A 19,561-nucleotide genomic window follows, 5' to 3' on the forward strand; every position below is an offset into this window, starting at 1 on the left:
GTCGGATACCCAGGAAGACCCCACTTCTGACCCTGAGACATAAAAAAGCTGGGCTGGAGTTTGCCAACACTTACCTGAGAAAGCAAAATACGTTTTGGAAGAATGTTCTCTGGTCAGATGAGACAAAAGTAGAGCTTTTTGGGAAAACACATCAGCATAGAGTTTACAGGAAAAAAACAAGGCCTTCAAAGAAAATAACAGTACCCCACAGTCAAACATGGCGGCGGTTCCCTGATGTTTTGGGGTTGCTTTGCTGCCTCTGGCACTGGACTGCGTGTGCATGGTATTATGAAGTCTGAAGACTACTAACAAATTTTGCAGCATAATGTAGGGCCCAGTGTGAGAAAGCTTGGTCTCCCTCATAGGTCATGGGTCTTCCAGGAGGACAATGACCCAAAACACACTTCGAAAAGCACTAGAAAATTGTTGAAGAGAAGGCACTGGAGACTTCTAAAGTGGCCAGCAATGAGTCCAGACCTGAATCCCAGAGAACACCTGTGAAGAGATCTGAAAATGGCAGTTTGGAGAAGGCACCCTTTAAATCTGAGGCCTGGAGCAGTTGGCCAAAGAAGAATGATCTGTAATTCCAGCAGAGCATTGTAAGAAACTCATTGATGGATACCGGAAGCGGTTGTTCGCAGTTATTTTTTCTAAAGGTTGTGCTACTAAGTATTAGGCTGAGGGTGCCGATACTTTTGTCCGGCCCATTTTTGGAGTTTTGTGTAAAATGATAATGATTCAATTTTTTTTTTTTCATTCTCTTTTGTGTTTTTTCATTGCAAGCAAAATAAATGAAGATATTATTACCAAAGCATTTGTAATTACAATTATTTTCTGGGAGAAATTGAGCATTATCTGACAGAATTGCAGCGGTGCCAATACTTTTTGCCAGCACTGTAAATTATAATAAATGTTTTGTCATATGTACTAAGCGTGTAACATTACACAATACAGTGGTACCTCTACATTAGGGTGACCAAACGTCTTTTGCCCGGACATGTCCACTTTTTACATCCTGTCTGGGGCGTCCGCATAGTCGGAGTTTGACTTTTGTGGCAGGTAGGGCAAAACATGTTGATGACCCCGAAACGTGGAATCAGAAATAAAATTAACTTACAAGATATATGCTTGGTTAGTAGCTTAGCCCATGCTCGTGGGTGTGCGTTGTGTTAGCGCGCGCATTTTTCTGTGGGGAAGTAGACGCCGATTGTTGCGTTCCGCAGAGATTTCTTGTTTAATACCAAGTTTTTCCAGTCACTCACACCCTTGAATATGGTACCCCGGTTGTGGCTCTGTTGTACAATTAGTGTCTTTGGTGGACAAATTGAAACCTCGCTCACCATTTTGGCGCTACCCTTTGGCATTTCATGGTCCACATCTTCAATTCTTGCTTCTTGCTCAGTGGTTTTTGTTGCTTTTGAAAGCTTAGGTTTGAAAAAAATCTACGTATATCCATCTTGTTTCTTCTGTCCTATGGTGGTTTTGGCTAAGCAAAGCAAATGACGGTCTCTCAGATGCTAGTCACATGATCTGTTCGAAAATCAATTTTGACCCATTATGAATTTTTTTTCCCGTTAATTTCATTCATGTTTTTTGTTTTATTGCTTTACAACTTTTATAGACAACATTTTACCGGCAAAGTCTTAATTTTTAATTCGTGTAATATTGGAAAGTCAATTACATGCAATGACAATTTTGGCCCCCAGGAGGAGCTATTCATTGTATAGGCACTATTATTTTCAACTTCATGTGGTAAAGAAAAATACTTGGTGTCAATTTTATTTCGGTTAAAAACAAAACTGTAAATTAATGCTTTAACTTTCTGTGTCATTGATAATAACGTCCTATCACATGGTGTCCGAGCATCCCTCTGCTACAGTTAATGGAAGCCACTGAGTAAATAGCAGACACTTTGACATCGATACGTTTTAAAATCGGTAGAGAAACCGGCTAGTTATGACGTCATTTTAAAGTCAATACATTGACTTGGATGGGAACGTCGCCCCTACCAATATGGTTGCCATGATGCCATTTTGTTGGGACGACGAAAGTTATTTTAATGCTTGTGCCGTCGATTGAAATGAGTTTGTTGCCAACCCTTCCTATTCAAATGGATTGACGTGAGTGTTTTTCCTTCATTCTGGAGGGTTCCAGCGGTAGGTTGGAGCCCCTACATGTGCGGCCGTTTCATAGCTTTACCATTACAGCAGCGGGTAGTCACCATTTAAAGTGGTTAAATTCTCTGCCAACCCTTCCACTTCAAATGGATTGGACGTCTATAGAGGCCAGTGGCAGCCATCGAGTGAAAAGTGCATTCCCCCAAGTAAAGAAGCATTTAAAGTGAGTCCTATTTGGATGAGTTGACGAGCAAATCTCCCCAAGGACGTCCTGCAGTGCCGTCTATCATTGTAGGGTGATGCCTTGGAGTTTTTGCACGAGTGTGAAGGTGTACTGTAAAAACATAAACACACCAGTGGTGTGATCGGGTCCCGGCGCTCATTAGCGACACGCCGCCAGATCCGACGGGAGTCGCATGAGAGGGGGGAGGGCACCTAGGTAGGGGGGAGTCGCTGTCAGCAAACACACACTTGAATGAAGCTTTGTGGGAAGGCCTTTCTCTCATTTTCAGATCTTTTTAAAGTAAAGAAAAACTCATCTTAACATGAAAATGATGTAAAATTTATATATTGACAAGAACTCATCATTTTTTGTGTCCTATTGTTGATTTATTGACGTTTTGTCCTTGAGGGCCTCCATTACAAAAACAGTGGTACCTTTACTTTTGAAATTGATATGTTCTGGAAGAAGTTTCAGAGAGACAAGTTTTCCATGAAAATACCCTCATCTGTTCCAAGCCCCCAAAATTCAGACACAAATCTTTTATAATGCATAAAAATGCATTAAAACATATAACAAATACATGTTAAGATTACATTATTGCACAATAAACATGAAAATCAAAGTTCTGCATAGTGTAAGAAAAAAAAAACAGGAATAATAAAAGTTCTCTTAGCCAATTGGATGCCAGGAATGCTAGGCAATAGCCAATGGCAGAGCAACAATAAGAATGTTACATTCCGTAAACTCTGGGAGCTGCGAGTACCAGCCATACTGTTTTTTTGTATCCTGAAATTTCTTTGGTACCAAGAGTATTTTCCCGTCATGGCTAGTCTTAACCTGAAAATTCTGTATGTTGAGACGTTTGTAATTAGAGGTACACCTGTAAGAAGTTATATTTTTGTATAGAGGGAGGCATCCCTCCGACGTGGAACGGATCGGAAGTCTATGGCCGTCAAATGCAGGTGATGCAATAATTTTGGGGTATTTCAGGTCATTTGTTGATTTTCGGTCACGTCCTGTTGATTTTGGGGCATTTCTGAGTCACTTCCTGTTGAGCGGGAATGTCCCCCAATGACTAGGAAGTGACTAAAACAGGAATGACTTGTAAATGTCCCCAAAACCAGGAAGACAATGTGAATGCTAGGGTTTCAGTGCAGTTGTTGGCGTTTTTGTTTTTGTTTTTGTTTTTTTAAACAGTGACACTTTTTTAAAAACAATTTATTGATTCTTAACGGGATCATATCTATAACATTTTTGGGGTATCAAGTAGAGGTTGACCGAAATGGGATTTTAAATGCCAATATCTAAAAGAAAAAAATTCCGACATGCCGACATCCAAAGCCGGTTTTGTAATATTTGAGGCTGATATACTTTTTTAAAAAGTGCGTAGATTATGAAAGTTTTTTTAAATTATTATTATTACTTCAACAGATTCAATTTCACAATGATGATCTGAGACATAAACGATTAATTCAGTCTAGTACTACCAAACCAAAAAAGCTGCACTTCCTTTTAACAGTACATTATTTTCAAATACAGATAGTCACCACTTTACGAACGACTTCCGTTCCTGCGCTTGCGATGTAACCCATATTTTTGCGTAAATCCGAATTAACCCTTTAAATAACTGACAACACCAACTAAATTTTAAAAAAATTATACAAAAACATGTATTATACGTCATTGCACTGTCCTTGCCAAGACGTTAGAGCTAAGTCATAGCATAAACTTCATAACACTAGGTTATGACGTCTATGGTCATAGCTAAACAGCGAGCGAAGCTCCGAAATGACGATATCTGACGTCCGTGTGGTTTGCCGACTTTATTCAGCTGCTCATGACATACTCTTGCAGAATGAAACTAAAAATAAAATGAAATTAAATCAGTTTATCTTCCATAACAGCAGTTCATCTTCACTAACAGCAATTCACATTGCGTTTTTACAAGTAGCTGCTGATACAGCACCAACAAACGATTAGCATGTATCAGTTAGCGTCCGCACATCATCAAAAACAATCACATAAACTCACCCCAAGTATTCGACCACAAATGAAAACTCACAATAAACAGTAGAAAAGGGGTTATTATTAGTGTTGCACCGATACCATTTTTTGACACTGATACCTGGCTGTTTAATTATGGTATAAGTAATAATAATAATAATTGACCACAGCATCTTATCTATTGGCCTCCCTCTTTGTGCACCAGCAGCAACATAACTCAACTCCATCTATAGCAACGCACAAATGCAAACGGCGCGCACATACACAGCTTAGCCACTTAGCTTAGCTTTCTGTACTTTGCTTACTTCTACAGCACTTTTGAAACAGGTCTCAAATTACTGCGGCATTTCTTTCAGTAAAAGACAAGAAAAGTAAAGTGCCTTTGGCTTCGGGATGCTCCAGTTGAGCAGCAATAGCTTGGCCGGTGTGTGTGATCCCTTGACTTCATTGGCATGAATTCCAGTCGGCTGTAAAGCTAAGCAGGAAAAGCTGGGAGACTTGACTGCTCCAGATGTCGGAACAACTTATGGCCCCTGCCTTCTCCAGCTTTTCTATAACATCCTTGGTTTACCTTATTTTTTAGTGCAGGGATAGTCGTCGCCATAATGTATTTACGACTTGGGACCTTATACTTACGTACCGTGTGGCCCATAAAAAGCCACACGGATTCAACGAAGACAAGGGGCAGGCTACAAAGAACAGTAATTTCGGTGATTTTTTTTCGGACATCCGTCTTGCTACTTCGCCCTTCTCGTCCCACTGCTCTTCCCGACAAAATAAACCGACGAGGCTTTGTTGCTGTGGTCCATCAGCCTTTCTCTTGCTAGCAGTTGCTGCTGTTGCTGCCTCAAACTCTTTGTGTTCGTTCATGTTTCATCCTCAAACGTTTTATCAGGTTCGAGGTGTCGAAACTTGACGATTTAACTCCAACTCTCGAAACATTCAGGCCACAAATCCTACACGCAGCCACTGTACTGGACGGAGTCTCGATGCTAAAATATTGCCAGACTGCCGACATGTTCTTCTTCTGGTTTGTTTTTCCTTCGTATGAAAACGCTGCCTAGGCATTGATTGAGAGTAGCTATTGCCGCTCTCATTGGTTTGGAGCAAGTCAATAGCAATAGCTGCTTCGCATGCAAAGTGATCACAGAGTACAGAGTGCAGTGACTGTCCGGAGATAAAAAGTTGTGTTCAGTGTTTGCAGGTAAATGGTATCGGCGCTCTGTTTGTTGGTACTCGCCGATACCGATAACACCATTCCGGGCCGGATTGGCCCCCCCTGCCAATACTGGCATCGGTATCTGTGCATCTTTAGTTATTATACAGCCGTCGCCTCTGAATGCTTCACATGCAACAAATGTCGGGCGCATCTGTACATGCGCTCATTTCCTGTTCTACGCTTCCTGCGCCAAAATAAAAGCATGCATCTCAAAACAAAAGTCAACGTTTAAAAAAAAAAAAACACGACAAGACGGAGGTGTCGTGAATTCGATATCGCGTAAGTCAGGTCCGTCGTAACCAGTGTTGTTAATCTTACTTTAAAAAAGTTATTAATTACAGTTGCAAATTACTTCTCCCAAAAAGTAATTGCGTTAGTGACTCAGTTACCTAAATGTAAGAGTAGTTACTTGGCAAAGTAACTGGTGATAATTTTCATGTTGTTTTTTTTTCCTCAAAAAGAAACAAAAACAAAACCAAAAAACAGGTCACACAATGTGAAGTTTAAAGGGGTTTTGGGACAATTGGCCCTAGCCCAATTCTTTACTCTAAACTTAACTAGACACGGGTATTGCAAATATTGCGATAACTAAATAGTAACCTTTGCTATGTGTGGGAGTCATTTAATGTTGTGAATCTACCGTTAGAGTTGGTAAAATTGCTCCCGTTATTGCATTAGTTCCCTTCTGTCTATTTTCGACATGTGTAAGTTTTAAAACAGTTTCGTCATTTAAAGATAGATTTAAGTTAAGTTTTGCCGATTTAGGAGCCTTTTAGATAAAAAATTACTTAGGTTCGCTAGGAAGGTTCTCTACAACAGAGCCTCCCTGAGAAGTCTACTGCTTTAAGATGGCGGCTGTTTACTAACGCATCTAGTTTTTATTATACATGTTACTAATGCCCCGTGTCATTTGCATCTAGTTCTTTATATATGTGATATGTGGGCGTAGTTTGTAGGCTATCGGCTACAGTCAGGTATTATTGGAGCCACCTAGCATAGTAGCATCTCGTTTGCAACGGCGTCACACTCCCTTGCCTCTTCCCCACTCCTGCTCTGCTCTTTCATCTCCGTGAGTCCGTCTTTTACACTTTTCTAGCGTCAGTCAACCAACATCTTAACACATAGTAACGCATGCCTTTCCCGCCTCAGTAACGGTAACCGCATTGCCAAGATGAGAAAAGTAATTAAATAGATTACTTACTTCTGAAGAAAATAACGCCGTTAGTAACGCCGTTATATTCTAACGCCGTTATTAACAACACTGGTCGTAACCCGGGGAATACCTGTAATTAAACCCACCGGGACACCACGGCGAGATGTAAACAAGTGATGAAGAGGGTGCTTGCCATGCTGAAGCTAATGCTAAAGCGAATGCTACGCTAACGCTACGGGTTACATTTACAGTGTAAGGATCATTCAGTAAACATCTTAAAAGGCTATAGCAACATTGCATATTTTCTCATACAAGAAAATCTTACCTGTTTTGTAAATATTGTAAGCCTGAAAGCTTCCTGTAGCAGCCTGCCTTGAAGCTGCTTCCGGGGTCCTACTGTCAGTCAGCGGCAGCCACAGTTTCCTACACAGATGCCTGATCATAATCATTTTTTATCCGCTTAGTTTTTTTTGTTATTAGGTCAATGGCCAATGTTGGAAAAAAAGTCCATATATCGCCCCGATATATCGGCCGGACGATATTTTTGTCGATTTCTCGTTCCAAGTATCGCAATATGTGACTATTTTGATGTATTGTCACACCCCTATCTGGAATGGTGACAAAAACCAGAATATTCATTGAATATGGTGACACCCCCCCCCCCCCCCCCCCCCCATGAGCCAACAAATCAAAACGTGAACTTGGAACTTGTTTTCATGCCTGGCGAACGCGCCCGCCCGCCACTTGTCATTATTGACACAACGTGTTCCCAGATTTGAAAAGAATTCAGTGAGTGAATGAGGTTACAAGACAAAGAAACCTTTTCAAATGCTAATCATCTTATTGTAGAAAAACCATACAAATAAACAAAAATTCAGAGGCATGTAACAAAAACATGTCATTTCTTTTTCTTTTGTCGCTGTTTGTTTTAACGCACGTTTGGCTTTCTTTTTAGGACGACAGCGATGGGATCCCGTGGTCGGAGGAGCGGCTGATGCGAAAGGTGCTTTACCTCTCCCTCAAGGAGTTTCGGAGCACGCAGAAACGGCAGCTGGACGGCCATGGGAGCACCCACCAAAACGGTACGTTTGTCCTGGCCACTTCCCGCAGATCGGCTTTCCTTTCCGCCTTCCTTCCCGGGGGAATCTTGTTATCTGATGGAGGAGCTGGATGGCGGCCAAGAAGAAAGAAGAGCCTTCCCATTACTTTCCCCTCAGGGCACTACCTCTCGTTAGCTTTGTTTGAATCCCAAAAGAAGCCACCTCGTATTTATCTTTACGTTTAACAAATATTGGTCAAAAAGCATTGGGGGAATACATGAGTACATAAAAATGATAAAATATACAGTGGGGAAAATAAGTATTTAGTCAACCACTAATTGTGCAAGTTCACCCACTTGAAAATATTAGAGAGGCCTGTAATTGTCAACATGGGTAAACCTCAACCATGAGCGACAGAATGTGTGGAAAAAAAAAACAGAAAATCACGTTGTTTGATTTTTTTAAAAGAATTTTTTTGCAAATCATGGTGGAAAATAAGTATTTGGTCCATACCAAAAGTTCATCTCAATACTTTATGTCCCCTTTGTTGGCAATAACGGAGGCCAAACGTTTTCTGTAACTCTTCACAAGCTTTTCACACACTGTTGCTGGTATTTTGGCCCATTCCTCCATGCAGATCTCCTCTAGAGCAGTGATGTTTTGGGGCTGTCGTTGGGCAACACAGACTTTCAACTCCCTCCTCACCCCGTGGGGTCAAAATGCTAACAAGAACGGTGAGCAAAAATCCCAGAACCACACGAGGGGACCTCGTGAATGACCTACAGAGAGCTGGGACCACAGTAACAAAGGCTACTATCAGTAACACAATGTGCCGCCAGGGACTGAAATCCTGCACTGCCAGATGTGTCCCCCTGCTGAAGAAAGTACACGTCCAGGCCCGTCTGCGGTTCGCTAGAGAGCATTTGGATGATCCAGAAGAGGACTGGGAGAATGTGTTATGGTCAGATGAAACCAAAATAGAACTTTTTGGTAGAAACACAGGTTCTCGTGTTTGGAGGAAAAAGAATACTGAATTGCACCATACACACTGTGAAGCATGGGGGTGGAAGCATCATGCTTTGGGGCTGTTTTTTCTGCAAAGGGACCAGCACAACTGATCTGTGTAAAGGAAAGAATGAATGAGGCCATGTATCAAGAGATTTTGAGTGAAAATCTCCTTCCATCAGCAAGGGCATTGAAGATGAGATGTGGCTGGGTCTTTCAGCATGACAATGATCCCAAACAAACAGCCAGGGCAACAAAGGAGTGGCTTCGTAAGAAGCATTTTAAGGTCCTGGAGTAGCCTAGCCAGTCTCCAGATCTCAACCCCATAGAAAATCTGTGGAGGGAGTTGAAAGTCCGTGTTGCCCAACGACAGCCCCAAAACATCACTGCTCTAGAGGAGATCTGCATGGAGGAATGGGCCAAAATACCAGCAGCAGTGCGTGAAAAGCTTGTGAAGAGTTACAGAAAACATTTGGCCTCCGTTATTGCCAACAAAGGGTACATAACAAAGTATTGAGATGAACTTTTGGTATTGACCAAATACTTATTTTCCACCATGATTTGCAAATAAATTCTTTAAAAATCAAACTGATTTTCTGTTTTTTTTCCCCACATTCTGTCTCTCATGGTTGAGGTTTACCCATTTTGACAATTACAGGCCTCTCTAATATTTTCAAGTGGGGGAACCTGCACAATTGATGGTTGACTAAATACTTATTTGCCCCACTGTAAGTCCGATTGAGTGTAATAAGTTGCCGCCATGTTTCGTGGCCAATTTGACCGTATGTGTGTACTGCGTACTTCCGGGTTGTGCGCACACATTCGCGCCCGCCCCCACTTTTGCATTTAATGCACTGTGCAATTCATTTTTGTTTTGTTGATTAATGTGCAGTCATTTTGCAATGTTTTAAATCTGCACTGATATGAATGAACCCTAACCCCAAAGTTCATAATTTTTGACATTAGGCTTAGTCTTCGAGTTAGCGGGGGTTTAATTAGGCGGATGAGGTGATTTTAACAAATTCCATGCAGTTTGTCAGTTATTTGTTAGTTTAGGGCTCCGGAGTGGCTAAGCTAGCGTGAGTCATTGGTGGTTGAAATCAACTCCAACGAGCAATTAAACCCCCGCTAACTCGAAGATTCAGCTTTGTGTGAAAAACTCTGATCTTCCCCTTTAAATTCAATTATCTGAAAGTCAGTTACATGCGATGACATTTTTCTGTTGTCATTCTTATGTTGAGGCAACAAAGAGAGGAAAAATTGGTGATAAATAATCGATAAATTACTTTTAAAGTAACTTGGTTACTTTGATAATAAAGTAGGCTAATCAATAAAGTAAATTACTTTTTTGAGGCGTAATCTGTAATTAAATTACTTTTTCACAGGCAAACATCGCTGTCAAGGGGTTAACCTGACTCAAACTGTAGAAACAAATGATGGCAAGATAAGGGAGATAAGATATGTAGCATTGCGGCTAGCGTTGCTCACTCCTCGCTTACACAGTCTTCCTCTGTCTTTTCGTTGTCCTCGCATGAACTCAAAAATAAAGCCTCCCCTTGTTCCTGTTTCATATTGCGCCACGGGGTTAATTGTACGCAGGCGGCGGGGAATTTATGGAAAGCCTCCTACTTGTTTACGACAGGAATTAACGCGTAAAAGTCCGACATTTGGGATGAATTGTATTGAAGTTATTAGCCGGATGACTACCACATGTCGGGCCGGTTAATTGCATGACGCCTCGCTCCCAATTACGCGTTTGCCGACTTAAATTCTGAAACTCGTTTGGCCGCTTTTTAAAAGGAAACTGCGCCTCTCTGGGGAATTTGAGGTAAACGTCAAGAGGCGACGAGCTCCGTTACGCGGGCGTGAATCTGATTAGCATCAAGAGCTATCAGGACGGCACTTTGCGCATCGCTTCCCGCCGATCCCCCTCCCGTATGCTTCCCGTTTCCAGTGCTGCCCCTCAGGTGGGCGCTCATGTGCGACGTGTCAAACAAGTCTTCAGTCAAGCAAGAGCGGGCTAATGAACGGGCAGACGCTTGTTTGTTTGCTTGCTTTTTCCGGGACGTCACTCATTTTTTTTCCCGTCGAGTGCAATTAATGAGCTCCTTTCTCTTGTGAGTTCTACCCCAAATCTTCATCTTTGGATCACGGGCCGTTCAAAGTCAAAGCTACGGAAGAAGTTTCTATGGCGTGTTCTCATTATGCTCACGGTTGAAACTTGGCTAAAAGATGTTAATTCCTGAGGTTAGTCCGCTCCAGGAATCGGTAACGTTGATTCTGCAGAAAACGATTCCGATTCTGTGGAGAGAGATTCCTGATTCCGTGGGCAATTTAAAGAAACAAAAAATGACCAAAAATGACCAATTAATGACCAAAATTAATGCTGATAAATGATTTTTAAAAATCTCTTATGAAATGATTTGCAAGAGCAAAACACTTTGAATCATTTTGGATACAAATGTACAAATATCAGTATTGTCTTTGACATTCTTGGGCAGATTTATTTGCATTACTTTTAACCCTTTTAGGGTCACCGTGGTCCCCTGCGGCTTTTCAAAAGTTGAATTTTCATTCGCCCCTTTTAGTCAAATGGATTGCATGTGAGGTTTGCTGCCAGATTGTCCCCTCGCAGGCGTTTCCTCAGGTCTTTAAAAAAAAAAAGAGAGATCTAGGAAATAAAGACAGAAGTATCTCTAACTTAGATTGTCCAGTTGACCAAATGTCTTACTCTGTTTATTGCAGAGAAATCTCACAGTTCATTGTTGAGATGGGCACTGTCAACACAATGGCTGACAGCTGGCTCAAAGCATGGGTACAGCCCTCCCCATTCATTAGTCTGTGATGCCCTGTTTGACATCATGTTGACGTGGTCAATATTCTGAAACACATTCAATGGATTAGCCATTAGGACTACACTGTTTCAATCCCATGGTTTCACAGATTACCAGAGGTGGGTAGAGTAGCCGTCTATATTCTGAAACACATTCAATGGATTAGCCATTAGGACTACACTGTTTCAATCCCATGGTTTCACAGATTACCAGAGGTGGGTAGAGTAGCCAAAAATTTTACTCAAGTAAGAGTAGCGTTACTTCAAAATAATACAACCCCTAGCAAAAAGTATGGAATCACCAGTCTCAGACCAGCACTCACTCGGACATTTTATCATGTAGAACAAACTCGGATAAAAATCTTGAAAAAATAATGAATTAGTTCAAAAGTGCAACTCTTTAGCATTCAGAAACACTAAACGAAATGAATAAAAAACATTGTGCTGGTCAGTAAATGTTAATTTTATAGAGCAAGTGCAGTGATATACGTATATATATATATATGGAATCATGAGAAACAAACAAAGAAATAACAATCAAAACACATCTCTAGTATTTAGTAGCACCACCTCTGGCTTTTATGACAGTTTGCAGTCTCTGAGGCAAGGACTTGATGAGTATTCTTCATCAATTTGGTGCCACAACTCTCTTTGATTTCAGTTGCCAGATCATCCTTGCAAGTTGGAGTTTTGCTGTGGACCATTTTTTTCCATTTCCACCACTAGTTTTCAATAGGGTTGAGATCTGGGCTTTTTGCAGGCCATGTCATTGACTGGATGAGTCTCTCCAAGGAATGCTTTAACAGTTTTAGCTCTGTGGCATGATGCATTGTCATCTTGGATAATGACATATTTTCAATTGAAGGGAAAGCTGTCTAAAATTTCAATGTAAACTTGTGCATTTATTGAAGATTTAACCACAGCCATCTCCCCAGTGCCTTTGCCTGACATGCAGCCCCATATCATCAAAGACTGAGGAAATTTTGATGTTTTCTTCATGCAGTCATCTTGGTAAATCTCACTGGAACAGCACCAAACAAAAGTTCCAGCATCATCACCTTGTTCAATGCAGATTCTTGATTCCTGACAAGGTGATGATGCTGGAACTTTGTTTAGTAGGGGAGTAAGAGTAACGTTTTTTTCTTCACAAATCTACTCAAGTAAAAGTAAATAGTATGTCTTAGTAAAACTACTCTTAGAAGTACATTTTTCTCAAAAAGTTACTCAAGTGAATGTAACTGAGTACATGTATCACATTACTACCCACCTCTGCAGATTACATTAGTCAACTCAATTCAAGTTAAAATTGAAGTGTCTTTTTGGTAGTTACAGTCAATGGGAAAGCCCATTGGCAGTGTATCAAATACTTGTTCTCCCCACTGTACTTTCCTGATTGTTTTAAAGTTACTCTGTAGTGCAAACTGATGGATTATATGTAAGTGATCTTGCCTCATACAGTTTTTGAAAATGTCATCGCAACATTAACATACAACGCTTGCCATAACCATTTGGTGATTTCCACTCCTCGGAACGTGAGCCTCACATTCCGAAATATTTAATTAGCCTGAGCCTCAGAGGCTATTTAAATATTTTGGAAAGTTACTAACCCTATCTCCATAACAATAATAGTCCTGTTGTTAGCGGACCCTCCTCCTCAGGAACTTTTCTTTCAAATATTCTTCAAAATACTCATCTGAAATTCCAATTACTGCGTCAGCAACGAAGAAATGCTACGCTAGGATTCGTTGGACGATTCGGGTCAGAGATGCGCCATAAAGAACTTAAACTTTACATTAATGTCCATATTTAGGTCATTTTCGCAGGCTTATACCAATAATTACATTAATTAAATTGAAATACCTTTCTCTGGATTCTCCCAATTTCCAACTCTGCGCAATAGGAGAACCGATGTGATTTTCAAAATAAAACGTGGAAAGGAACAATTTGTATTTGATGTGCTATTTCAGACGACTTATCGAAAATAGTGTGTAAAAAATTAGCTACATATATACATTTAGACAGCATGCTAAATTATCCAAATTACAAATTAGAAAGTATCTTTAAAAAAAAAAATCTCATTTTCATGGTGTGGCGGCTTTTATTTCTGTGTGGTGTGTGGCGGTTGAAAAGTTTTAAAATAGAAGCCATCTATTTGACTTGGTGATTGTAAAAAGTGCTATTTATAAGTATAGTGTGTCTATAATCTTTTGCACCTCGCCCTGTATTCCATGCAGACATTGAAATCTCCTGTAAATTCCACTCTGGCTGACTCCCGGAGGACTATTCGGTAGAACCTTTTTGAATCGATCCCGCCTAGGCGTGTTGGTAAATGCAAACATTTGGAAGAGGTGAATCACTCGACTTAGACCCGTAGGCTCCGCAATGCGGAGGTCTTACTCACGACGACGGCGTTTGTTCGCTTCACGACCGCATTGACGTCGACTTGATGACTCGACCGGTGCTTACGAGCCCCGTCCTGTTGGAGATGGCGTCAACAGATGTGCGTCCGACCATCAAAGCTGCGGAAATCCAAAAATTGGAACAAGTTGATACCACTTCCTAAAATAGCCTGTTGGTCATCATTCCATCAGACTGCGAGCTTTCTTTGATCGACCAATTTCAATCCAAGGGCCAAACTTTTGGTAGAGGGTCATAAAATGTCGTGTTGCGCCGATAGTTTTTTTTTTTTTGGCTTCTGAAACTGATTCCGGCACCCAGCTTTTTTTTTTTTTTTTAAATAAATTACAGCATACTCACTTGACTGTAAAGTTATTGGGTTGTCAGCAGTAGATGTCCAATCCATTTGAAGTAGGAAGGTTAGCAGCAAATGAACGGAGGTTTGTACCTTACCACTTAAAATAGATTAGACCAGGCGTGTCATTGTGGTTCGCGGGCCAAAAGTCATAATGGATTGGACATGGAGCGCCGTCATTGGCACTGGAAGATGAGTATTCACAGCCAGTACTTCCAGTATAAGTGAATTGGTCGGCTATCGTTGTCAATGGCAGGCAATCAGTTAATTGTGCATCACTTCCATGTCAATTTAGGATACTTACAGGTTACTTATGGTCAATTTTGGATCATTTTCTGTTGATTTTTCAGCATTTCCAGGTTACTTCCTGTTGGGTTTGGGGGAATCTTTGGGTCACTTCCTTGTTGTGAACTCAGTGGCTGCCATTGACTGTGCTATACGTCTAATCCATTTTGACAGGGAGAGGGATAATGAACGAAGGTAACTGCGAACATGAAAGTGAGTCAAGTGCAGAAATACTCTCACTCGATTACACGAATCACAAATCTATGGTTTTAAGGGGCCGATGTCAAAATAAAAGCGTGTGATTTTGTACTGTGGTATGAAAAAGTATCTGAACCTTTTGGAATTTCTCACATTCCTGCATAAAATCACCATCAAATGTGATCTGATCGTTGTCAAAATCACACAGATGAAAAAACTGTCTGCTTTAACTAAAACCAGCCAAACATTTATAGGTTTTCATATTTTAATGAGGATAGTATGCCAAACAATGACAGAAGGGGGAAGATAAGTAAGTGAACCATCACATTTGACACTTGACAGCCAAACGCTTCCTGTAGCTGCAGAGCAGTCTGGCATATCGATCTTGGCCCATTCTTCTGGACAAAACTGCTGTACTTTAGTCAGATTCCTGGGATGTCTAGCATGAATCACTGTCTTTAGGTCATGCCACAGCATTTCAATGGGGTTCAAGTCTGGACTTGGACTTGGCCACTCCAGAACGTGTATTTTGTTCTTCTTAAACCATTCTGAAGTTGATTTACTTCTGTGTTTTGGATCACTGTTTTGTTGCACCATCTATCCTCTTTTTAGCATTAACTGTCTGACAGACAGCCTTAAGTTTTCCTGCAAAACATCCTGATAAACTTTTGAATTCATTCTTCCGTTATTGATTGCAAGTTGTCCAGGCCCTGAGGTAGCAAAACAGCCCCAAATCATGATGTTCCCTTCACCATGCTTCACGGTGGGGATGAGCTTCACACATGACGTTGTGTGTTACTCCCAAACAATTCAAATTTGGTTTCATCCAGTACGCAAAATATTTGCCAAAACTTCTGTTGAGTGTCCAAATGCCTTCTTGCGATAATTAAATGAGCGCAACATTGTTTTTAGACAGCAGTGGCTTCTTCTGTGGAGTCCTCCCATGAACACCATTCTTGGTCATGGTTTTACATATAGTTGATGTGTGCACAGCAGTGACGTGCGGTCAGGGGAGGCAGGTGAGGCAGAGCCTCACCTGTCATCATGACCAAAAAAATAATTATAACATCAACATCAAATTTATATTAATATTTGTCCATTGCTCTAAATGTATGACTCATTTCAAACATGTTTTATAGTCAAAATGCCTGAATTTGCCCATTTCCTGTTCAAATAACGAAATGAAACGAGAGGTGCGGCAGCAACGAGTAAAGCCTCACCTCTGAATGCGCAATCCATAACAAACTGGGTTGATACATGGAATTGGAGCGTGCTGGTTGCCGTACATCTGCATGTCGCCATTATAATGTTTCCAGATACGTTTATTTGACCTGATTTTCCACAGTCTGGCTAATGTCTTTAACCCTTAAAGTTTAATGTTTGTTAGCGACATATTTAGTTTTGCTGATGAGAAATAAAACCGCAGTGAAAAGGCAGAGGTTGCGGCAGATAGTACTCTGTCGCACTGAAAGGGGGCGTACGTGAAACTGGACTTTCCGTCAAAAGTGGACGCGATTAACAACACCGGAGCTAAAAGGTTTGCTTCAAACTACGGGACAGAAGATAACTCGCGCTTTTCAAACGGACTGGTACACCCGAAAAGACTGGCTATGTGGCTGTCCTTCGAAAAATCTCCTTTGCTGCTTTCCCTGCCTTTTCTTCTCAACTTGTGCCAATGTCTGGACAAACACGAGATATTGTGACATTAAAAAACTACCACGAAGCCTTAGCAAACATGAGAGCTCGACCACTCACATTTAAAGCCTGATTGCTTTAAAAACTTTTGGAAGCTCAAGGATCGATTTGGCTTTGACGAACAGCGGAAGCTCAACGGTAGCATCCACAAAGCCAAGGTAAAGGAAAACCGAAAGAGTTTGAAAGACCTCATTAATGCAACCAGCATCCTAGCTAAACAGGAGTTAACATTTTGTGGTAACGATGAGCGTGTAAGCTCTTCTAAACGTGGCATATATGTAGAACGATTACATGGTTTTGCTGAGAAAGATGAAAGGTTAGCTAGACATTTGGACACATCCACTGTGTTTTCTGGCTTGTCAAATAGAACACAGAACGATCTAATTGAAGCAATCCTCTCCATTGAGGCGGAGAGATTTTTTTAAAGTAAAGGAAAATAAGGAGTACTTTTACAAAAAGGGCGTAGGTTTGCATAGGGACGGTAGGGACATAACACTACCAACTTTTTAGGATGCTAAAATTGTCCCCACCAACTTTTAAGCAACCTTACCTTTTTTGCATGATATAATGTTCAGTTATATAGAGAATTTAGATCTTTCAATAGTTCCATATGTTGTAAGGATAGAACTGACCCTACCATTATTAAGTGAATTATTTTCATTATGTTTGTTTGCTAATAAAAACCAGACATTTATTCAGGAAGTTTTCAAAATGTTTCTTTAGTATTTTTTGAAAACAAAGGTTTGAATCGAATAGTATATCATCTGAACCAATGCACGTAAAAGTTATTATCAGTAGATAAGGATTTATTTTGCATTGATCATTTTTGCCTATTAATTAATTAGGTTCATATACATGAGAAATGTGGCCCTTTGCCCCCTTCATCCAATCTGTTAAGTCTTATTAATGTCCCGTCCCCAGCAAAAACTGTACCTACATGCAGGTTATGCTGTTATATCGTCCCTACGAATGTTGAGACCAAACCTAAGCCCTTCCAAAGTAACGGCGGTTTTTGTGGTGAAGGACAGCCGCAAGACCACAGTTTTCATTTCAATCTTATTAAAAAAAAAAAAAAAAAAAGCTTATACTAAGAAAAATACAATAGAATATTTAAAAACTAAATTTTAGACTTAAATAAAATATCCTTTGTTTTTCTTTTCACACTTTTTGTTTAGCAATCTGTCATAAATTGATTAAAGTATCAGAATTAAAAGTTTTACAAACAACTGAATATTTCACTAAAGGTCAGAATTGAATTCTGTGGTTTTGTACACCACTCTTTACTCTCATTTATGTTGCATGAATTATAGAATTGCGATGGCCAACACATTGAGGGTGTAGAGCAAATGCATGTTATTTTCTTACTTTTACGTATCGATAATATGTACCGTGTGTGCGTGTTTTGTGAAGAATGCTGATGAGATATGAAATAACCAGTAGTCAATTGAATAAGCTACCCTTTTTGGTTTATATATTTGGAAATCTGACACTAAAGGAGTCAGTGCCTCACCAACCATGAACCTTACCGCACAGCACTGGTGCACAGTGGTATTGGACTGTGCCAGTGATGTCTGTAAGTCTTTGGCAGACACTGTAGGGTTCTTTTTTCACCTCTCTGAGTATTCTGCACTGAACTCTTGGCGTCATCTTTGGTGGATGGCCACTCCTTGGCAGAGAAGCAACAGTGCCAAACTCTCCATTGGTAGACAACTTCTCTGACTGTCGACTGATGAACATCCAGACTTTTCGAGATGGGTTTGTATCCTTTCCCAGTTTTATACAAAGCAACAATCCTTGATCGCAGGTCTTCAGACCGCTCTTTTGACCGAGCCGTGATGCACATCAGATGATGCTTCTCATTCAGACAAATCTTAACAGATGTGCGTTTTATAGTGGGCAGGGCAGCTTTAAACCACTCATCAGTGATTGGGCACACACCTGACTTAAATTGTTTGGTAAAAAATTGTTTCAATTGCTATTTAAGTGTCCTTAGGCAGAAGGTTCACTTACTTATTTTTCCCCATTCTGTCATTGTTTGCATGCTATCCTCAGTAAAATATATTTTTTAAAAACTATAAATGTTTGAGTGGTTTGAGTTAAAGCAGTTTTTTTCATCCGTGTGATTTTGACAAATATCAGATCACATTTGATGGTGATTTTATGCAGAAATGTGAGAAATTCCAAAAGGTGAATGCGCTGCAACGAGCCCCTTCCGCCGTTCCATTTGAATTTTCTGGATTAGACGTCTACTATTTATAGCCTTTTTAAAATTTAAAAAGATTGTTGAATCCAAACCTCTGTTGGCAAGATAAAAAATGCTCCATCAGGAAGCTAGGAACTAAACTAACCACACCTCAAGCCAATGGAATTCCACCTCAGGCATAGGCTAGTCCTCGAAAGCGACAACCCTTAGCATCCCCAAAAGCCGTTGCATGCGCTCAATACGATGAGTCACGGATTGCTTTTACAAGTTGAAAGGAAGGAGCGGCCTGCCAAACCCCAAAAACACTCAGGAATGCAAACATTTTTGAGTGATTGGCAACCTCCGAACTCCACGATTGCCTCTCCGCTTGGGGTTTAATATCCCACTCACTCTTGTCAAATCGCACCAGCGAGGCGCGAGACGGCGTGACAACCGCTTAGCGACTTATTAAACATGCCATATCATTTTGGAGGCGCCGTGACTCCTTCCTGCGGAATGCACCGGTCGTCTTTGATTTCAGGAAACCTCTTGCTTGCTTTGAGTCGTTCCGCCCGACCCCCTCGCTAAATATTTAACGAGGGTTCTCACCTCCGATGCGGTGTCGGATGTCGCGCACTTTAATCGAGTTTAATAGGTAAAAATAACACTTAACTTGTCTGCCTTTGAGGGTGCTAGATGAACCGGAGTTGCTTTAAATAACAGATTTACATTGAATACTCACTAAAGTAAGCATATGTCACCTTATAAAACACTAAAATTTAACAGGAGGAAGTTTTTGATATGTTTTATCAGCTCAAATGTTATTTTATAATTTGGCTAATTGAATCGCATTAT

At 40.6% G+C, this 19,561-nt stretch overlaps 1 protein-coding gene across 1 annotated transcript in view; it reads left to right on the forward strand.

Moving 5' to 3' along the window:
* The window catches only part of jarid2b (jumonji and AT-rich interaction domain containing 2b), a 169,425-nt gene that overhangs the window by 75,010 nt on the left and 74,854 nt on the right, over positions 1-19,561 (forward strand). The window contains exon 2 of the mRNA XM_057827225.1: positions 7,672-7,798. Within this exon, the coding sequence (XP_057683208.1) occupies positions 7,672-7,798 (127 nt within the window). The remainder of the gene's footprint in view (positions 1-7,671; positions 7,799-19,561) is intronic.

The sequence above is a fragment of the Corythoichthys intestinalis genome, chromosome 22 (genome assembly GCF_030265065.1).
Source record: "Corythoichthys intestinalis isolate RoL2023-P3 chromosome 22, ASM3026506v1, whole genome shotgun sequence".
Classification (NCBI taxonomy): Eukaryota; Metazoa; Chordata; class Actinopteri; order Syngnathiformes; family Syngnathidae; genus Corythoichthys; species Corythoichthys intestinalis.